The following is a 14923-nucleotide window of genomic DNA, read 5'->3' as shown; positions in this document are numbered from 1 at the left end:
GACTCCACCACTTCCTAGCTGGGACCCTGGACAGTGACTTTACTTTCCTCAAATGTAACAAGCAAACAATTATCACACTACCTACCTTCACAGGGGGAAGTAAGTTAATCTATGGAACGAACACACAGCAGTAGTGGTCATAGTAAACGATACACAAGTTGTCTGACCCCCATGACTGTCATTCCATATTCTAACCCATCCTAGCAACTGCCTCCAGAGCAAGCCCAGATCCACGGAACCCCGCTTCATCGCACACTTGAAAGCAGAGGGCAAGCAGCGAACACACAACGGGTGTGGCACGAGCTTCACGCCCGCTATGGAACGTCAGTTCCCACCTTCTCAGACAGGCTCGACTTGATCACTGTCAGGAGTCTATAAATATACGTGGGTTCGAAGGCAGCTCCGGGGCGGATATCCCTCACGATTTTATCCCCAAGAGCTGCAACAGAAACAGGACACAAATTTTCACAACCCAATGAAGTCTTGAAATGACAAAAAGCACGATCACCAAAATTCCCCCCACTGCCACCCAAACTTAAGAAGAGCATAGGTGTACCAACCTGCGTGTAAAAAGACATTGTTTTCCCAGCAAGACTGAATTTCTCAGTCTCAGTCATCTGACTTCATAGTTCCCCATATGTAATGGTATAAGAAGCCCTTGTTTCCACTCACCTTGTCTGGGTTTTGGAGGTACTGGCATATTAGTAAACTCATTCATTAGCCGAACACTAAACATGGGGGAGAAAATGTTTAGTATACTTTTTTTCAACATCAACATCAATGTCATAATTTATATTGTGTAAATAACGACAGTTTAGATATATAAAGCAAAAATAGAAGACATCAATGAATTTAGTCAGCACATTTTTCAAAAAAGACATACTATCACTAAAGAGACCTGATGGTTAAGTAGAGTATTAGCTTGTATGAAGATAGCAAACTTTAGGTAACCAATGCTGCAAAGGCTAGTGAGTTCTTAAATCTTTTTTAAGTGATACAAATTACTAAACATTAAAATTTATTCAACTGACACTAAAGAACACAGATAAAACGATGTTACAATTGCATTTCTGGTTAACTTCCATACAAAATCATGAACAGTAAATTAAAAAAAAAAAAAAAAAAGAACAGGATTGGTTTATAGGAAATCAAAAACTTTTGCTATCTAAATCTAATTATCAGAGGGGGGAGTCCACTCCTTGACCCGCTCTCAGCGGCTTACTTACAAGCTGTCTATCATGGGTGTGGACGTACAAGGCCTTTGCACTTTCGAATACAGAGGAATGAACTTCATCAGGTGATACATCGGCGGGCAAGCCACCAAGGCTTGCAGTGTCTACACAACAGCAGTGAGGAAGCGTAAAGGAAACTAAACTGATGCTCCAGAGTGTGGAAAGAGCATATAAAACTAAATAAGCCAAGAACACTGAACAACTGAAATATGTAAACACACAAGGAACCAAAGCAAATAATGCCTGAGATAACTGCCTTGTGATATCCAAGGAATTTATAAAGAAGACCTTGACTTAACCCAGATTAAGTCAATTAGCACATTTCCAGTTTAAGTGGTCACTCTACCCTACTATTCAGGAACCCCCACCCTTTTTTTTTTCAGGACCATTTTAGAGAACTAAACTTGCTTGATTTTGACAGTCATCATCTTTTTTTTGGGGGGGGGGGGGTGGTCAGAAATAACCCAGTTAATAAGGAACCAAAGTTTTGGATTCAAAACATGGGATGGACGCCCCACAGAAGCTGAACTAAGTCAAACGTGCCCTGGGAAGAGGATGCTGCAGAAAGCCAGCCTTGGGGACAGCATCTGAGAAGGATACAGCATTGATGTAGCACCAGTTTCCTTTGTTGATCAGCCCGCGGGGTTGCAATGACACCGGTTTATGAATCAGGGTGACATTCTCCAGTAACTCTGAAAGATGGGAGCACAGTGAAGGTGTTAACAGCGTCTCAGGAGCAATTGTGCTCTGCTCTGGGAGCTGACTGCCTACTCCAGAGCACAGTCACACCCATAGGGAAGGCAGGCTCCTTCAAAGCTTCGTTCAGCTCATTATCATGTAATTATTGAATGATTAGGATTTTCAAAGGTATTCTGCCCCCCCTCCCTGAACACTGACATTTATCAACTAGGAAGCACAAGAACTGTTTTAATGAGAAACAGAAAAGGCTTAAAAAACAGTATTAACAGTATTAGGGAACAGACTTGGAGCAAGCTTTGTTATCCTCGGATTCATCTTTGACATCGCTTTTCCCCGGTCTTAAAATAGCAATAAAAGAATGTTTTATGCTTTTAATAGAAATGCTTTATAACAAGGTCCCCCGTGTCCCATTACAAATCCTTTAACAGTGACAGCCACAGTTATTCTCGGTAAGTGCATTCCAGCTCACAGTGTTAACTCACTGTGCTTAATACTCAGAGATCCCAGGGTAGCGCTACCACCCCCTTTCAACAAAAGGAAACCGAGGCTCCAGGTTAACTCGCCTGGCTGTGACCTCACAGGAGCCAGGAGGTGCAGTCAGTACCCAAAATTCATAACCTGCAGCCACACTGCCTCCAGTGACTTGTAACAGTAACAAGGGAGCACGAATTTGTATCGGCACCCACCCCAAGGCAACACTCAGAACAAAAGAAGCCTTTCTTTTCTAAACACACAGCTGCACTGGCAGGTCCCAGACTTAAGCATTAATTGAAGAAATTAATTCGCAAGGTTCTAATGTCAAACACACCCACTTCCTCCCTCTCTCCTGTGAGGATAAAATGCCCTCTGTCCTCTAATTGAGAAAGCATAGAGAATAATTTTCCCATTTATTAAAAAGTGAAACATGACCAACTCAAAAGAGAGGGCATGAAATCTGTTCAGTTAAGACTAAGTTTGCCAAGGTCCTCTCCCCTCACCCCTGCTCTCCATATGGGGCACAGTCATAAAACTCAAAACCAACTTCTGAACACAAGGACCTCTGATAAATGCCATGCTGCTGCTGGTTAAGCCTTGCCTGGGCACCAGGACCTGCAGGCCCAGAGACAACGGAGAGGTGGCCCTGCCACGTCAGAGCCTGCAGACCAGGCGGGGAGGGACGACACAGTACGGGCTCTGCGGCGGGGTGAGGGTGGGGGTGGGCAGGGGAGGGGACGTGCCACCCGATCCACGGACTGGAGAAACCAGGGGTGGCCAGGGCGTGCGAGAGCAAACAGCACCAGAAATTTGAAAACGTCTCTAGCTAAGCGGGCTGCCTTGCACCCAGAGGAGACGTGCGCAGAGACAAGCAGGTTCTTTGCTGGCTCTGGGGGACCATGACGAGATGAGGGGCTCAGTTTGAGAGTTTCAGAGGCTCGAATAAGGGTGCCCGGATGACACCATTGAACAGTACACTGACTCTCACAGACCAGCCAGTGACACATCCCCACTCACTCACACACGGGACCCTGCAGCTCAGGGCTGTACATCCTGAGAGCAATGGGTAGGGAATGGAGCCCCTGGACCACCCCCGTCCCAAGTGACAGGCTGAGGAGAAACCGTCACGGTGATCGAGGAAGACAGGGCAGCTGGACTCAGCAGTGGAGGCAGACGGAAGTTGGAGGGCCTCAGGAGGGGAAAGCGAGAGTGGAGGGCACTGGGGGCAGGAAGCCTGGCTGAGGAGGGAGACAAGAGGCGTGTGACAGCAAATGGCACCAGAAGAAATCTCTCCAGCGGAGTGTGGTGCCCTCCACCGAGAGGAAACACACACAGGCACAGCAGGGGCCCAGGAGATCCCGGGATGGCAGGAGGGAGGGGAAGGCAAGACTCATCATGGTGTACGGGGGCGGTGGGGAGGGGACATGAATAGCAGTATCAACTTCCCTGATGATGCTGGAAGCAAAGTGTCCCAAGGTGGGGGTGGGCTATGAGGGGAAGAGGCTTGACAGCATCAATTCCCATTCAATACAGACACTGAAGGAAACAGAAAGCAAATGACAGGGGACATGCATGCAAGACCTTATCTGAAACTTCTCTTCCACACAACTGTTTTACCGGCCTCAAAAATACATTTACAGATGGTCAAAAGTGCTTTGGATGTGTATTTTGTCGGGTTAAAAAATAATCATTTATGACAAGGCCAAGTCCACTCTCAAAGGGGAAGCAGGTGCAAAAGTGTCAGGAACTAACTGCTCTCGGCTGGAAAACGCCTCTCCTCTCATGTTTTTCACTGAGCTACATGCACAGAATAATCTGAACACCTGCAGGTGGAAACATCCCAGCCCTATGGAATCTGTGAACACAGCCAATTTAAAATGGACTACTAGCTGATTCCTTTCCAACATTTGTCTAGACAATGGCATGTGCTGATTGGACAGAACCTTTAGTTCTACATCAACCCTTCCCCTGAACCAATCCCAGGGTTGCTTACTTTAAGGAGCAGGCAGGTTAGAAAAAAAAAAAAAAAAACAACAGAAAAAAAAAAGGTTCACTCTTTCTTCCCCAATGCTAAGTCTCTTAGCATCACCTAGTGGGTTTGTTCAGTAACTGCAGGTTAATAGAACTAAGGGGTTGCAGTCAGACGCAACTACTTGACTGAACAGAACTTCCAAGCAGACACATATTGGCTCCATCAGGTCTCCTCGCCTCCTTCCCCCTGCTTCTCTCTCTGCTAAGAGCCTCCAGCTGTTCCTCTCCTATCGTGTTCCTCGGCGAGTCCTCAAGGCAAGGCCGATCGTGACTCGCTGACCTAGACCACGGATAGCACACAGTGTTCCCCAGCCACATGGGATGAAGTAAGCTGGAGACCAATAGCTATGGATTATGGCAAATGACTCCATACAAGTTTGTGTGGAATGACCTGTGGAGTTGAAGTGAAAAGTGTTAGTCACTCAGTCACGCCTGACTCTTTGTGACCCCCCTGGACTGTAGCCCACCAGACTCTTCTGACCGTTTTCCAGGTAAAAATGGTGGAGTGGGTTGCCATTTCCTCCTCAAGGGAATCTTCCCAATCCAGGGATCAAACCCATGTCTCCTGTGGCTCCTGCAACTGCAGGTAGATTCTTTACCATTGAGCCACCTGGGAAGCCTTGAAACCCTGCAGGAGTGGGAATTCCAACAGAGAAGTGGACTAAGGGCAAGAATCCAGGAAGACAAGCAGGAAACAAGGGTCTGCCCCCCAATTCCACCACTTCATTTACTCTGTAACCTGGGGCAGACAGCGCGGCCCCTGCAGGGAAATGGTGAGGGTCTGGATGATGTCTCACTCGGTCAGCTCCTCATAGAGGGTCCTAATCCTGCTCAGAAAATAAAGAGCTCAAACAAGTGAGAGAGAAGGAAGGGGACTAAAGGATGAAGTCTGGGAGGACCAACACTTTTCAGTTCTTCAAATGGAAATGTTTGCTTCGATTCCTTAAAGTTAAGTTTTGACTATTTTGTGAGTGTGTGCATTAACAAAGTCACATTTTGAAAGGAAAGAAAGGTTGTAGAAAAAATTAAGATTAAATATCTTACTGTCTAAGATTTTCCTCTTAATGTTCAGTTTTATAACACACTGTGCACTGAGCGTTTCTCCCTCGGAACAACTTCAACGGCCACACACTGATCCAGAGGCTAACACCCGACAGAGCCCGCCGTGTGCTGCTCCTCTCCTCGGCCCGAACAGCACAGGCGCCAAGACAAGGCTAACCCTAACAGTCACTGTCCTGTTTAGTGAATCCTCCTAAAATGAATGCGTGTCACTGCTCTAATCCAGAAGCCAATATTCACGATTTACAGACAAGCCGGTATGAATATCGCTTTCAATTTTTTGGTATAACCACTATTTAATTAAGTTCCTTTTATAACAACATCACCGTTTCCGTTTACTATTTTGCTCAAGTCCAATAAGCACTGTAATTATGGAGGTCAAAAAAAATCAAAACAAGGAAGGGCAGCCAGAGAGAGAGAGCAGGGTATTTCCTGGGGTTGAAACTTTAAATCTGACTTATGGTCCCAAGTCATCACTGTTGGTTATCTATTTTACCTTCTTTCAGGGCAAATTATCAGAAGTTGACTATAGTAACAAGTTCCCCCCTGAAAAGCCTTCTCTTCAATCCATCGTTGTTGGTATAATTTACTACTTGGATCTGTTTAGACAGTAACTTGAGGAGGGTGCTCTCTTCAAGCCATCTTTTCCACAGGAGTTGGCAGGTCTGCGGAGGAATGGTGTTACAGGAATGGCATAAAATGCCAGCACTGACTCCATACCACACAGAAGATACAAAACGGAAACCGTTATTTCCACCGCTGTAACAGCTCAAACAGTAAATGGCTGAATTAAAGTTCAACCTTATGAAATCTGCTGATAGGCAAAAACATTGAGTGGTTAAGAGCCTTTCTTACAATTCAAGACGTATATAGTAAACCACATACCTTACCACAAATCACTCAAGTGAAATGATTTATAAACTCAAATGGTAATACTAACACTGTCAAACGTATAAGTTCACAAGCCATGATTATTCTTACATATTTTATGCATCAAATTTTGTTTTCCTAAAGTCAGCACCTAGAGGTCATATTACCATTTAAAATCCATGAAAATGCAAGGCACAGAACTTTCACTGATTCTGAAGGCTCAACAGTTGGCTTGTCGTTGACATTCTGCTGCTGTTGACCTGCCTTTCTGTCATCTTCCTAACTGTTTAAAACATCCTCCAAGTGTTTTCTTCCTCATTACATCACTGTGGAAGAACACACACTATCCTGGTTATCTAATCAGGTGGAGGACAGTGAAGTGATCAGAATGTGCCATTACCCACTGGCGACAAATCAACTTACATTTTCTCATGGTGGGAAAGGGAGTCCCATTTAGGGAGGTCTATAAAGGATACAGAACAGAAATACCTGCAAGGACATACACCTGTCAAGTCAGATGTGAACTGAACTCTCAACCCACGTGAGTCTGCACACAGGTGGTGGACCTCCTCCACTCAGAGCCTGCTGCATGGTCACTGCCTGGACTACTTGGGAGAATGTGAAGAGAATGAAAAACATGGGAGAAAGTATTTCCCAAGGACAGGAGAAATATAGATATGATTTATAAACCACCAAAGCAAAGCTCAATTGGGGTATATTGCTTAAAATAAATACAGATCCAGGAATTCATTTTTCTGAGCAGATCCAATTTGTAGTGATTTTATTGCTCTCTCCAGCGACAGTTTTTTAGGTCCAAAACAGTGTAAAATCATCTATTAAGTGTGTTTTACTAAAATTCATAATAAATGGCATGACTAGAGCCTCAATACCCCGCAGAAGAGAATGTTTTTCAGCGGTCTAAGACCTCAGTTTACATAGTTCTCTGAGACTAGAATTCTTGCTCCTATTTGGGCATTTGGCCTGGTCTCGCTCCTTGCCACCATTATTTACACACCTTTAAAACAGAATACACTGGTGCACAGTTTTGAAAGCAAAACATAAAGAACAAAATAACTGTGTGTGTGACCTGAAAGCATTTGATACAATTCAGGTTTGGGAGAGTACAAGTGATCCCCAGTAAAAGCCCAGGAAGATTTTAATGTTCATCACTCAGCAGGGTATGTTCCATTCCAGGCTCTGGAGGGAGCACCAGCTGAGGCTGTCCCCTCTGCTTTTTTCTGTCACACTTACTCTCAACATGGGTGTGTGCCTCAGGTTTTGCACTTAGTTTCAATACAAGCTATAAGAATTAAGATTTTCAGGTTCCTTCTGTTCATCTCCTGACTCAGTTATTCCTACTGAAAGATGGCATATACTCCCTCTCAGACTGACATAAACCACTTCCTGAAACATGGAAGCCTCCCCAAGCCTCTGCAGGCCTCCTGTGCAGGTCCATGCTTCCCACCAGGCTGGGGAACTGCTTTTCCCTTCCGTTTCCTGCTTAAATCAGAGTTTACACTTAAGAAAAATGGAGAAAGGAACAAAATGTTGACAAATGACACCATGAAGACGGCCTTGCCACCAAAGAACGTAAAAGCAGAATGCAATGCAGTAATGGATAAACAGACTGTGAGTAACTGAAATCTGGCTATATTTCACTCCAAAATGCTGTGTATGACTATTACTTTCTGTTTACAGTTGATCTGAGTTCCATTTCATTTGTGGTTATACAAAACTACCTGGCATTCATTAAGCACAGACATAATGACAGGGCAGACAGATGATCCAGAAATGCGGACACCCAAAATAAATGACCCTGGGGTCAAAAACTGGCCTGTGGATACTGATATCCTTCTAAGAACTCAAAAGAGAATAAACTTATTCAAACTGCCGTTCCCTCCTGTTTCTTTTCCAAATTTAATAAATAAAATGATACACATAAAAATTACTCTCTCAGCAGAACCACTCAGACGTTAATGCAAGTCAAATTCTATGGCAGCCAACATCAACAGATCTTTCAATGGAGCTAGAATTTCACACAGTTAAATGCTTCTTAGAGTAAGCGGGCCTACCATTAAAGCTACGTCTGTGGCAGTGATCTGACCTACGACCACTTCAATATACCTTTTCATTTTTATCAGGTAAACCTCTCAGGAGGGGAATATGACAAAGGGGGAAAAAAATTCTAAACAATCTACTTTACCTAAGCTCAGTGTGATTCCAACAGTTACTCAGTGCGACTATCGCTGCATTATTTTTCAAGAAATACTGAAAACTTTCAGCAACTACATTCTGTATTCCTAAGGTTCAATGAAGAAGTGAAGTCCCTCAGTCGTATTCGACTCTTTGCGACCCCATGGACTGTAGCCTACCAGGCTCCACCCATGGGATTTTCCAGGCAAGAATACTGGAGTGGATTGCCATTTCCTTCTCCAGAGGATCTTCCCGACCCAGGGATTGAACCTGGGTCTCCTGCATTGCAGGCAGTCGCTTTACCATCTGAGCCACCAGGGAAGCCCTCTAAGGTTCAATAATCAGGCTCAAAAGAATGAAACGTTTTGAAAGGAACCACACTTTTGCTCAGATAATGAAAACATTTTTATAACTGACTTAATCAAAAACGGTTAAAAAAATAAATCTTGGAGGGAGGTAATGGGGGACCATCAATTCAAAAGTGATTAGACTGTAGCAATACTCTGCACGAATACAAATAACTAAGAGCCCCCAGTGTCGCTCTATTTCATTTCTCTTTTGGAGGAGCCGAATCACTTGTAGGATCTTAAGTTTTCCAACCAGGACTTGAAACTAGGTCCTGGCCCAGTGAAAGTGCTAGCCACCAGACCACCAGGGAATTTCCTCACAGCGTTCTAGAGAGCAGTTTATCGTCAGATTTTAGCAAGTCAACTAGATTTTAACATACACAGCAAACTATGTATCAAACCACATTTAAAGTTATTTGACTACAATGCTTTAAAACATTTAAAATGAATATTTTCTTTCTTCTTTTAAATAGATTGAGGAAATTTCCCAGGAATGGAGGTTTTCCTTGTGAAGTGGGCTTCCCGTGGCTGAAAAATAAAGCATCTGCCTGCAATGCAGGAGACCACCTACAATGCAGGACTCCCTCGTTTGATCCCTGGGTTGGGAAGGTCCGATGGAGAAGGAAATAGCAATCAACTTCAGTATTCTTGTCTGGGAAATCCCATGGACAGAAGAGCCTAGCCGGCTACAGTCCATGGGGTCACAAAAGAGTCAGACACAACTTAGTAACTAAACCACCACCACCCTTTGTGAAGCAATTTTAGGAATACAAACATGACAGTGCCTTCTGACTTTAAGCGCTTCCCTGGTGGCTCAGCTGGTAAAGAATCCGCCTGCAATGTGGGAGACCTGGGTTCAATCCATGGGTTGGGAAGATCCCCTGGAGAAGGGAACGACTACCCACTCCAGTATTCTGGCCTGGAGAATTCCATGGACTATATAGTCCATGGGGTCACAAAGAGTCGGACACGACTGAGCGACTTTCACTTTCACTCTGACTTTAAACTTAGCATGTCCGCTTTTAAAAGCATCAGACCATGCATCTCCCACTACAAGTTAAGAATGACGTTTAATGATCTACACAAAGGCTGTAACTGTTCTCCCCTGACTCTTACAGCTTTCCCTTGCAATGAACACGTTTTAAAAAGTTACAATAAAAAATTCACCCAAATAACCTAAAAGTTATTCGTTTTAAAAGTCCAAAATGCTGGTGCATCTATCAATTAACTTCTCATTTAAAGAGAAATCCAACACCTAGATTACTCAAAATATTATATTTTGTATAAGTTATAAAATGCTTATTTAAAAACTTGTTCTAGTATTGCTTGCTGTCATCTTACTCTCAGCAGAAGGATGTGCTTTATCTTTGCTGCAATCCTGGCCATTCGTAAGAGAGTACACACTTTGCATCTCGTTACTGCTTTCACTCTCATCGTTTGGTGCCAAATGCTGTCAGGTATGCCAAAATGTTAAACCAGCAAACATTAAAGCCTAAACAAAGACAATTCAGAACTTCCCTGGTGATCCAGTGGTTAAGAATCTGCCTGCCAATGCAGGGGACACGGGTTTGATACCCGATCCAGGAAGGTTCCACGTGCCTCGAGGCAATTAAGTTCATACATCACAACTAAAAGAAAGGAAGGAAGGAAGAAAGTGAAGTTGCTCTGTCGTGTCCAACTGTGTGACCCCAGGGACTGTAGCCTACCAGGCTCCTCATCCATGGAATTTTCCAGGCAAGAGTACTGGAGCAGGTTGCCGTTTCCTTCTCCAGGGGATCGCCCCAAACCGGGGATCGCCCCAAACCGGGGATCGAGCCTGGCTCTCCCTCACTGCAGGCACATGCCTCACCGTCTGAGCCAGCAGGCCCTCACTGTAGAGCCTGTGCTCCACGAGAAGCCACCGGAATAAGCAGCACAGTCGCCACAGTTAGGTAGCAGCCCTGCTCGCCGCAACTAGAAAAGTCTCAGGCAGCGACTAACACCTGGTGCGGCCAATAAACTTAAAAAAAAGACAGTTCATTTTAACTGGGCCAATGGGGTAAGAACCTGAAGTACTGGCTACTGGTAAACTCCTTGGATAATGAATCCTGAAGAACAGCCCCAGTTTCTTAGGCATTGTAAAAACACACACGTTCCTGCTTCTGACTTCCCACCTTAACTTTAGAAACACAAGCCATGAGGCTTTACAGTTTTATTGTGAGCTGGCCCTACTTTTTGAGCCTTAGCATATCAAATGAAATATTAACTTCAGGCCAAACTGTTGCAGTTTTTCTTTTCCAGTCAAGAGTTGGCCTTGGTGTGCTAAAACTGAACAAAATCCATTTACTCAATCCAAAATAGGCATTAAAAAAAAAAAAAAGTACTTTCTTATACCCTAAGAAATAACTCCTAAGTGAGTGGAATCCTCAGGGATTACAACCCTGAGGTCGTAATAACTGGAACACAGACAGGACTACCCATTAGTCACACAAGGGAGCACAATTAGTCAGAAGGCAAGACGTGGAAATGTAATCTGTCAAATGACTGGTAACGGAAATGGGTTTTCTACTTAATGTAAAAGATAGATATCCCTCCCCACCCGATTCTGCTCATATGTCATTTTACTCTTAGTGACACATAAGGCACAGGTATTGTTCAGAAATTCGTCTGAACACATAGGTAATCCGCTATCGCTCTGGATAACAGTGCAGACTGTCTGCTCCCATCTTGGCCTCAGACCTGTATCTTTTGAACTATACCTGCAATCTTTATGGCTACAGGATCCTCTGAAACTGGAACCAGCCCTTCCTTGACTTCCGCCTGCTTTTCAGAGACCAGGGGAGACGTGGCGGGAGGGGAATACTTAGTTTCCACAGAAACCACAGGCAAGGAAGAGGAAGAAGGCTTAGAATCATGAAAAAGACTAGCCCACGACTTGGCGGGCTGACTGGCAGGCACAGTGCCCGCTGCGGAGGCCGGGGCATCCGCAGGAGGTGGGGCGCTCTCGGCCTTGGCGGGGTCCGAGTCCGAGCTCTCCACGGTGTGCAACTCCACCCCGTTGGCAGCTGTGCCCTCACCCAAGGATTCAAGTATTTGTCCGTTAGTGACTCCAAGGTTCTCAGTAGTATCAGTCCCCACGGAGGGCTGAGCCACAGCTGTCCTCAACAAGGTGTCCCTGCCGCCCTCGGCAGGGAGGCAGGAGGCCTCCGAGTCAGCCCCGGGGCAGCCCTCAGGCTGCCCTGCAGTCCTGGCCTCGCCGTCCAGGGCTCCAGGGAAAGCCTCAGCAGGCCCGGCGTCGCTGACAAAGTCCGTGGCGTCCTGAGGGCTGCCCCAAGTCCGGGGGGTCCCTGCCGTGGGTACATCCCCCATCATGTCCGTGTCCTCGGTGCCTACGCTGTTGGGGACTGCTGGGCCGGCGTGGCCATTGACCAGGGCTTCCGCCGAAGGTCCACCCTCGCCACCGTCTTTCAAGTAACTGTAATATCCAGGGGGACGTTTTTTCTTCTTTTTACGCTCCCTTTGTCCAAGACCACCCGAAACACCATCATTCTCTAAAGCTTCCGCCTCGGCAGGAGAGCCGCCATCCAGGGCAAGGGCAGGGCCCGGGTACTGGCAGTTGGCGGAGCTGTAGTTCACTTCTTTATCAATGTCATCGGGGAGCTTTTTGGAAGTTGTGCAGCTAAGGATAAATTCAGGGGCCTGAGGATTCAATGTGCTTGAAATACTGTAGTTGGGAGTTCTCGGCAAAGTGTCACTGGGTTCAATTACTTCATTAACACCAAATTCAATTCTCTGATAGTCGTGTCCTGTTTAGAAAGAAAACGATCAGTAAATATCCCACTAGTTAAGAACACAGCTATACAACTTATAAAAGTCTCAGTAATTATTTCTTTTTGAAACTAAAACCTTCAAGTCTTCCAGTAATTAACAAAGCTAAAACATTTAATTTCTGTGTTAAATAAGTAATTTGCTGAAATAAATAATAACCACAAAATTATATTTAATTTGGAGATATGAAACACAGAAGCTGGTAACCATTTTCCACTCACGGTAGTTAAGGTAGAAATTAAAATGAAACTTTGAATAGGAAACAAATGCTATTCTGCCTGTCTGAACATGTCCCTCAATGCAATCTGATTTTATTAGTTTATTTTATACCTAAGACTAGGGTATATGTATTTTGGAAAACTTAATTTTTAAAAATCAACATGACCAAGTTGGGGACTTGAAAACCACTGCTTGCTCGTGCTCTCTCTATACATATATATTATGTATATATGGTTTCTCTAATTTGTCCAATTTAATAATTCAAAAAGTATGAATTATACAAAAGCACTCTTTCAAATTATCCATTTCCCAGACTCTTCTATTGACAACCTGAACTGAAGCCCCAAAATGGCCTTGCATGAGTGCCTGTGACTTCTCCTAAATTAATTCATATTGGATTAACCCCATGGGTAAGGAAGGTGCTCAAGATACAGTTAGGACTGCAAACCTTTAAAAATCTCCTTGAAATCCTTTAATACTTCTTCCCCACTGACAACAATCCACATATTCTATCCATTTAAGATAGACATTTTTTTCACAGATCACATCTCAAAAATTAGGCTGAGTTTCAGAATCAACTGAGTTTCTCAATAGAAACTAAACACCAATGTCATCTTATATTGACGAAATAGTTACACATTTTGAAGTTAGGAAAGGATATGTATTTTTTTATTTATTTTTCATGCATTACTGAAGATTTCTCAAGTCTAGTACAAGAGGCCCACTTTTTCTCAAGGTGTTTATTTCAAAAAAAAAAAAAAAATCACAGTACCAAAATAATCATATTCTACTCAGAAAACTGAATATATTTTACTTTCGAAGTATTTTTAGAGGAGAAAAAACAGCCCACAGAGGGGCCAGGGCCCTGAATAGTTTTCTAATTCTCCATTTGGTTTGATATCACACACCCTGGGAGTGGGGAGAATACACCAGCCCAACAGCAAAACATTCCTGAAAAAAGAACATGATGATGGTTACAGCTAACCATCTACAGAGATACCGAGAGAACAATTTCAATCCTCTGGCCCCTGAGCACTGCTTCATGGTTTCCTTATTTTGAAAACAATCACCAAAGGAAATATATTTCTCCATTATCCCTAAAAGTGAACTGTCCAGTTTGCTTCCAGGGAGCTCCATCCAGTGAGGCTGCAAGGATGCAGAGCTGCTCTGTGGACCAAGACGGATGTAGGTGAAGCAGGGAGGCTGCCGTTCAGAGACTGGGACGTGCATCGGGAGTGATAGTGAAGTTAGTATGTGCTGTACCATGCAGCCTGTGCAGAGTTTGGTTATTCCCAACAAACACAGTGCGTTCCACATCTTAATCATTAATCTTATCGTAACATACAACACTCCAGAATGTGATGTGACATTAATGGAACCATTCTGATATGCTACAGTTCTTACCAAAACATTTACCAGACTGTGGACAGTCTGACCACATCCCTGGAAGGCTGAGTCCTACCCACAACAGTTCGGTTCCTTTTCTTATGCAGGAACACGGGTTGTGGACACACCATGCACTGCACTCCAGGGCAGAGAAGTCAGGACAAGGCCCAACCTGTCGGGCTGGAAAAGTGGTGGAAGGCCTGCAAGCTCATGAGCACTTGGATCGTCAGGCAGGGGATTTGTTAGGGGAAGGAAAATTCACTCAAACCGACAATCACACCCTAACGCGGCACTCTCAAAGCCTGTGCACTGCAGCACTCACAGGACAGTAGCCTGGGGTGCCCGGATGGGGTCCTGAGGTCCGAGATGCTCATGGCCACGTCCATCTGAGAACCACTGCTTAAGGGGCTTCCTCAGCTGACTCCTCCAATCAGTTCATAGTGAGTCAAGTAAATAATCATGGAGCTCTCAGCCATGTGCAAAGTGTTTATCATCAAGGGGGAGGGGTACAGAGATTAGGAAGGCAAGGTCCCTGCCTCAGGGGATTACATCTATAGGAAGACAGACATCAAAGATGGGAATGATGGAAGCAGAGGCTGGGTGAGA

At 44.6% G+C, this 14923-nt stretch overlaps 1 protein-coding gene across 1 annotated transcript in view; it reads right to left on the bottom strand.

Moving 5' to 3' along the window:
• Positions 1-14923, bottom strand: part of USP10 (ubiquitin specific peptidase 10) — a 63526-nt gene that overhangs the window by 11976 nt on the left and 36627 nt on the right. The window contains exons 4-8 of the mRNA XM_055553578.1: positions 11644-12690; positions 1833-1924; positions 1227-1336; positions 673-728; positions 336-439 (exon numbers count right to left, since the gene is read on the bottom strand). Coding sequence (XP_055409553.1) covers positions 336-439; positions 673-728; positions 1227-1336; positions 1833-1924; positions 11644-12690 — 1409 coding nt within the window. The remainder of the gene's footprint in view (positions 1-335; positions 440-672; positions 729-1226; positions 1337-1832; positions 1925-11643; positions 12691-14923) is intronic.

The sequence above is a fragment of the Bubalus kerabau genome, chromosome 17 (genome assembly GCF_029407905.1).
Source record: "Bubalus kerabau isolate K-KA32 ecotype Philippines breed swamp buffalo chromosome 17, PCC_UOA_SB_1v2, whole genome shotgun sequence".
Taxonomy (NCBI): Eukaryota; Metazoa; Chordata; class Mammalia; order Artiodactyla; family Bovidae; genus Bubalus; species Bubalus kerabau.
This window is presented reverse-complemented; position numbering and strand designations above follow the sequence as displayed.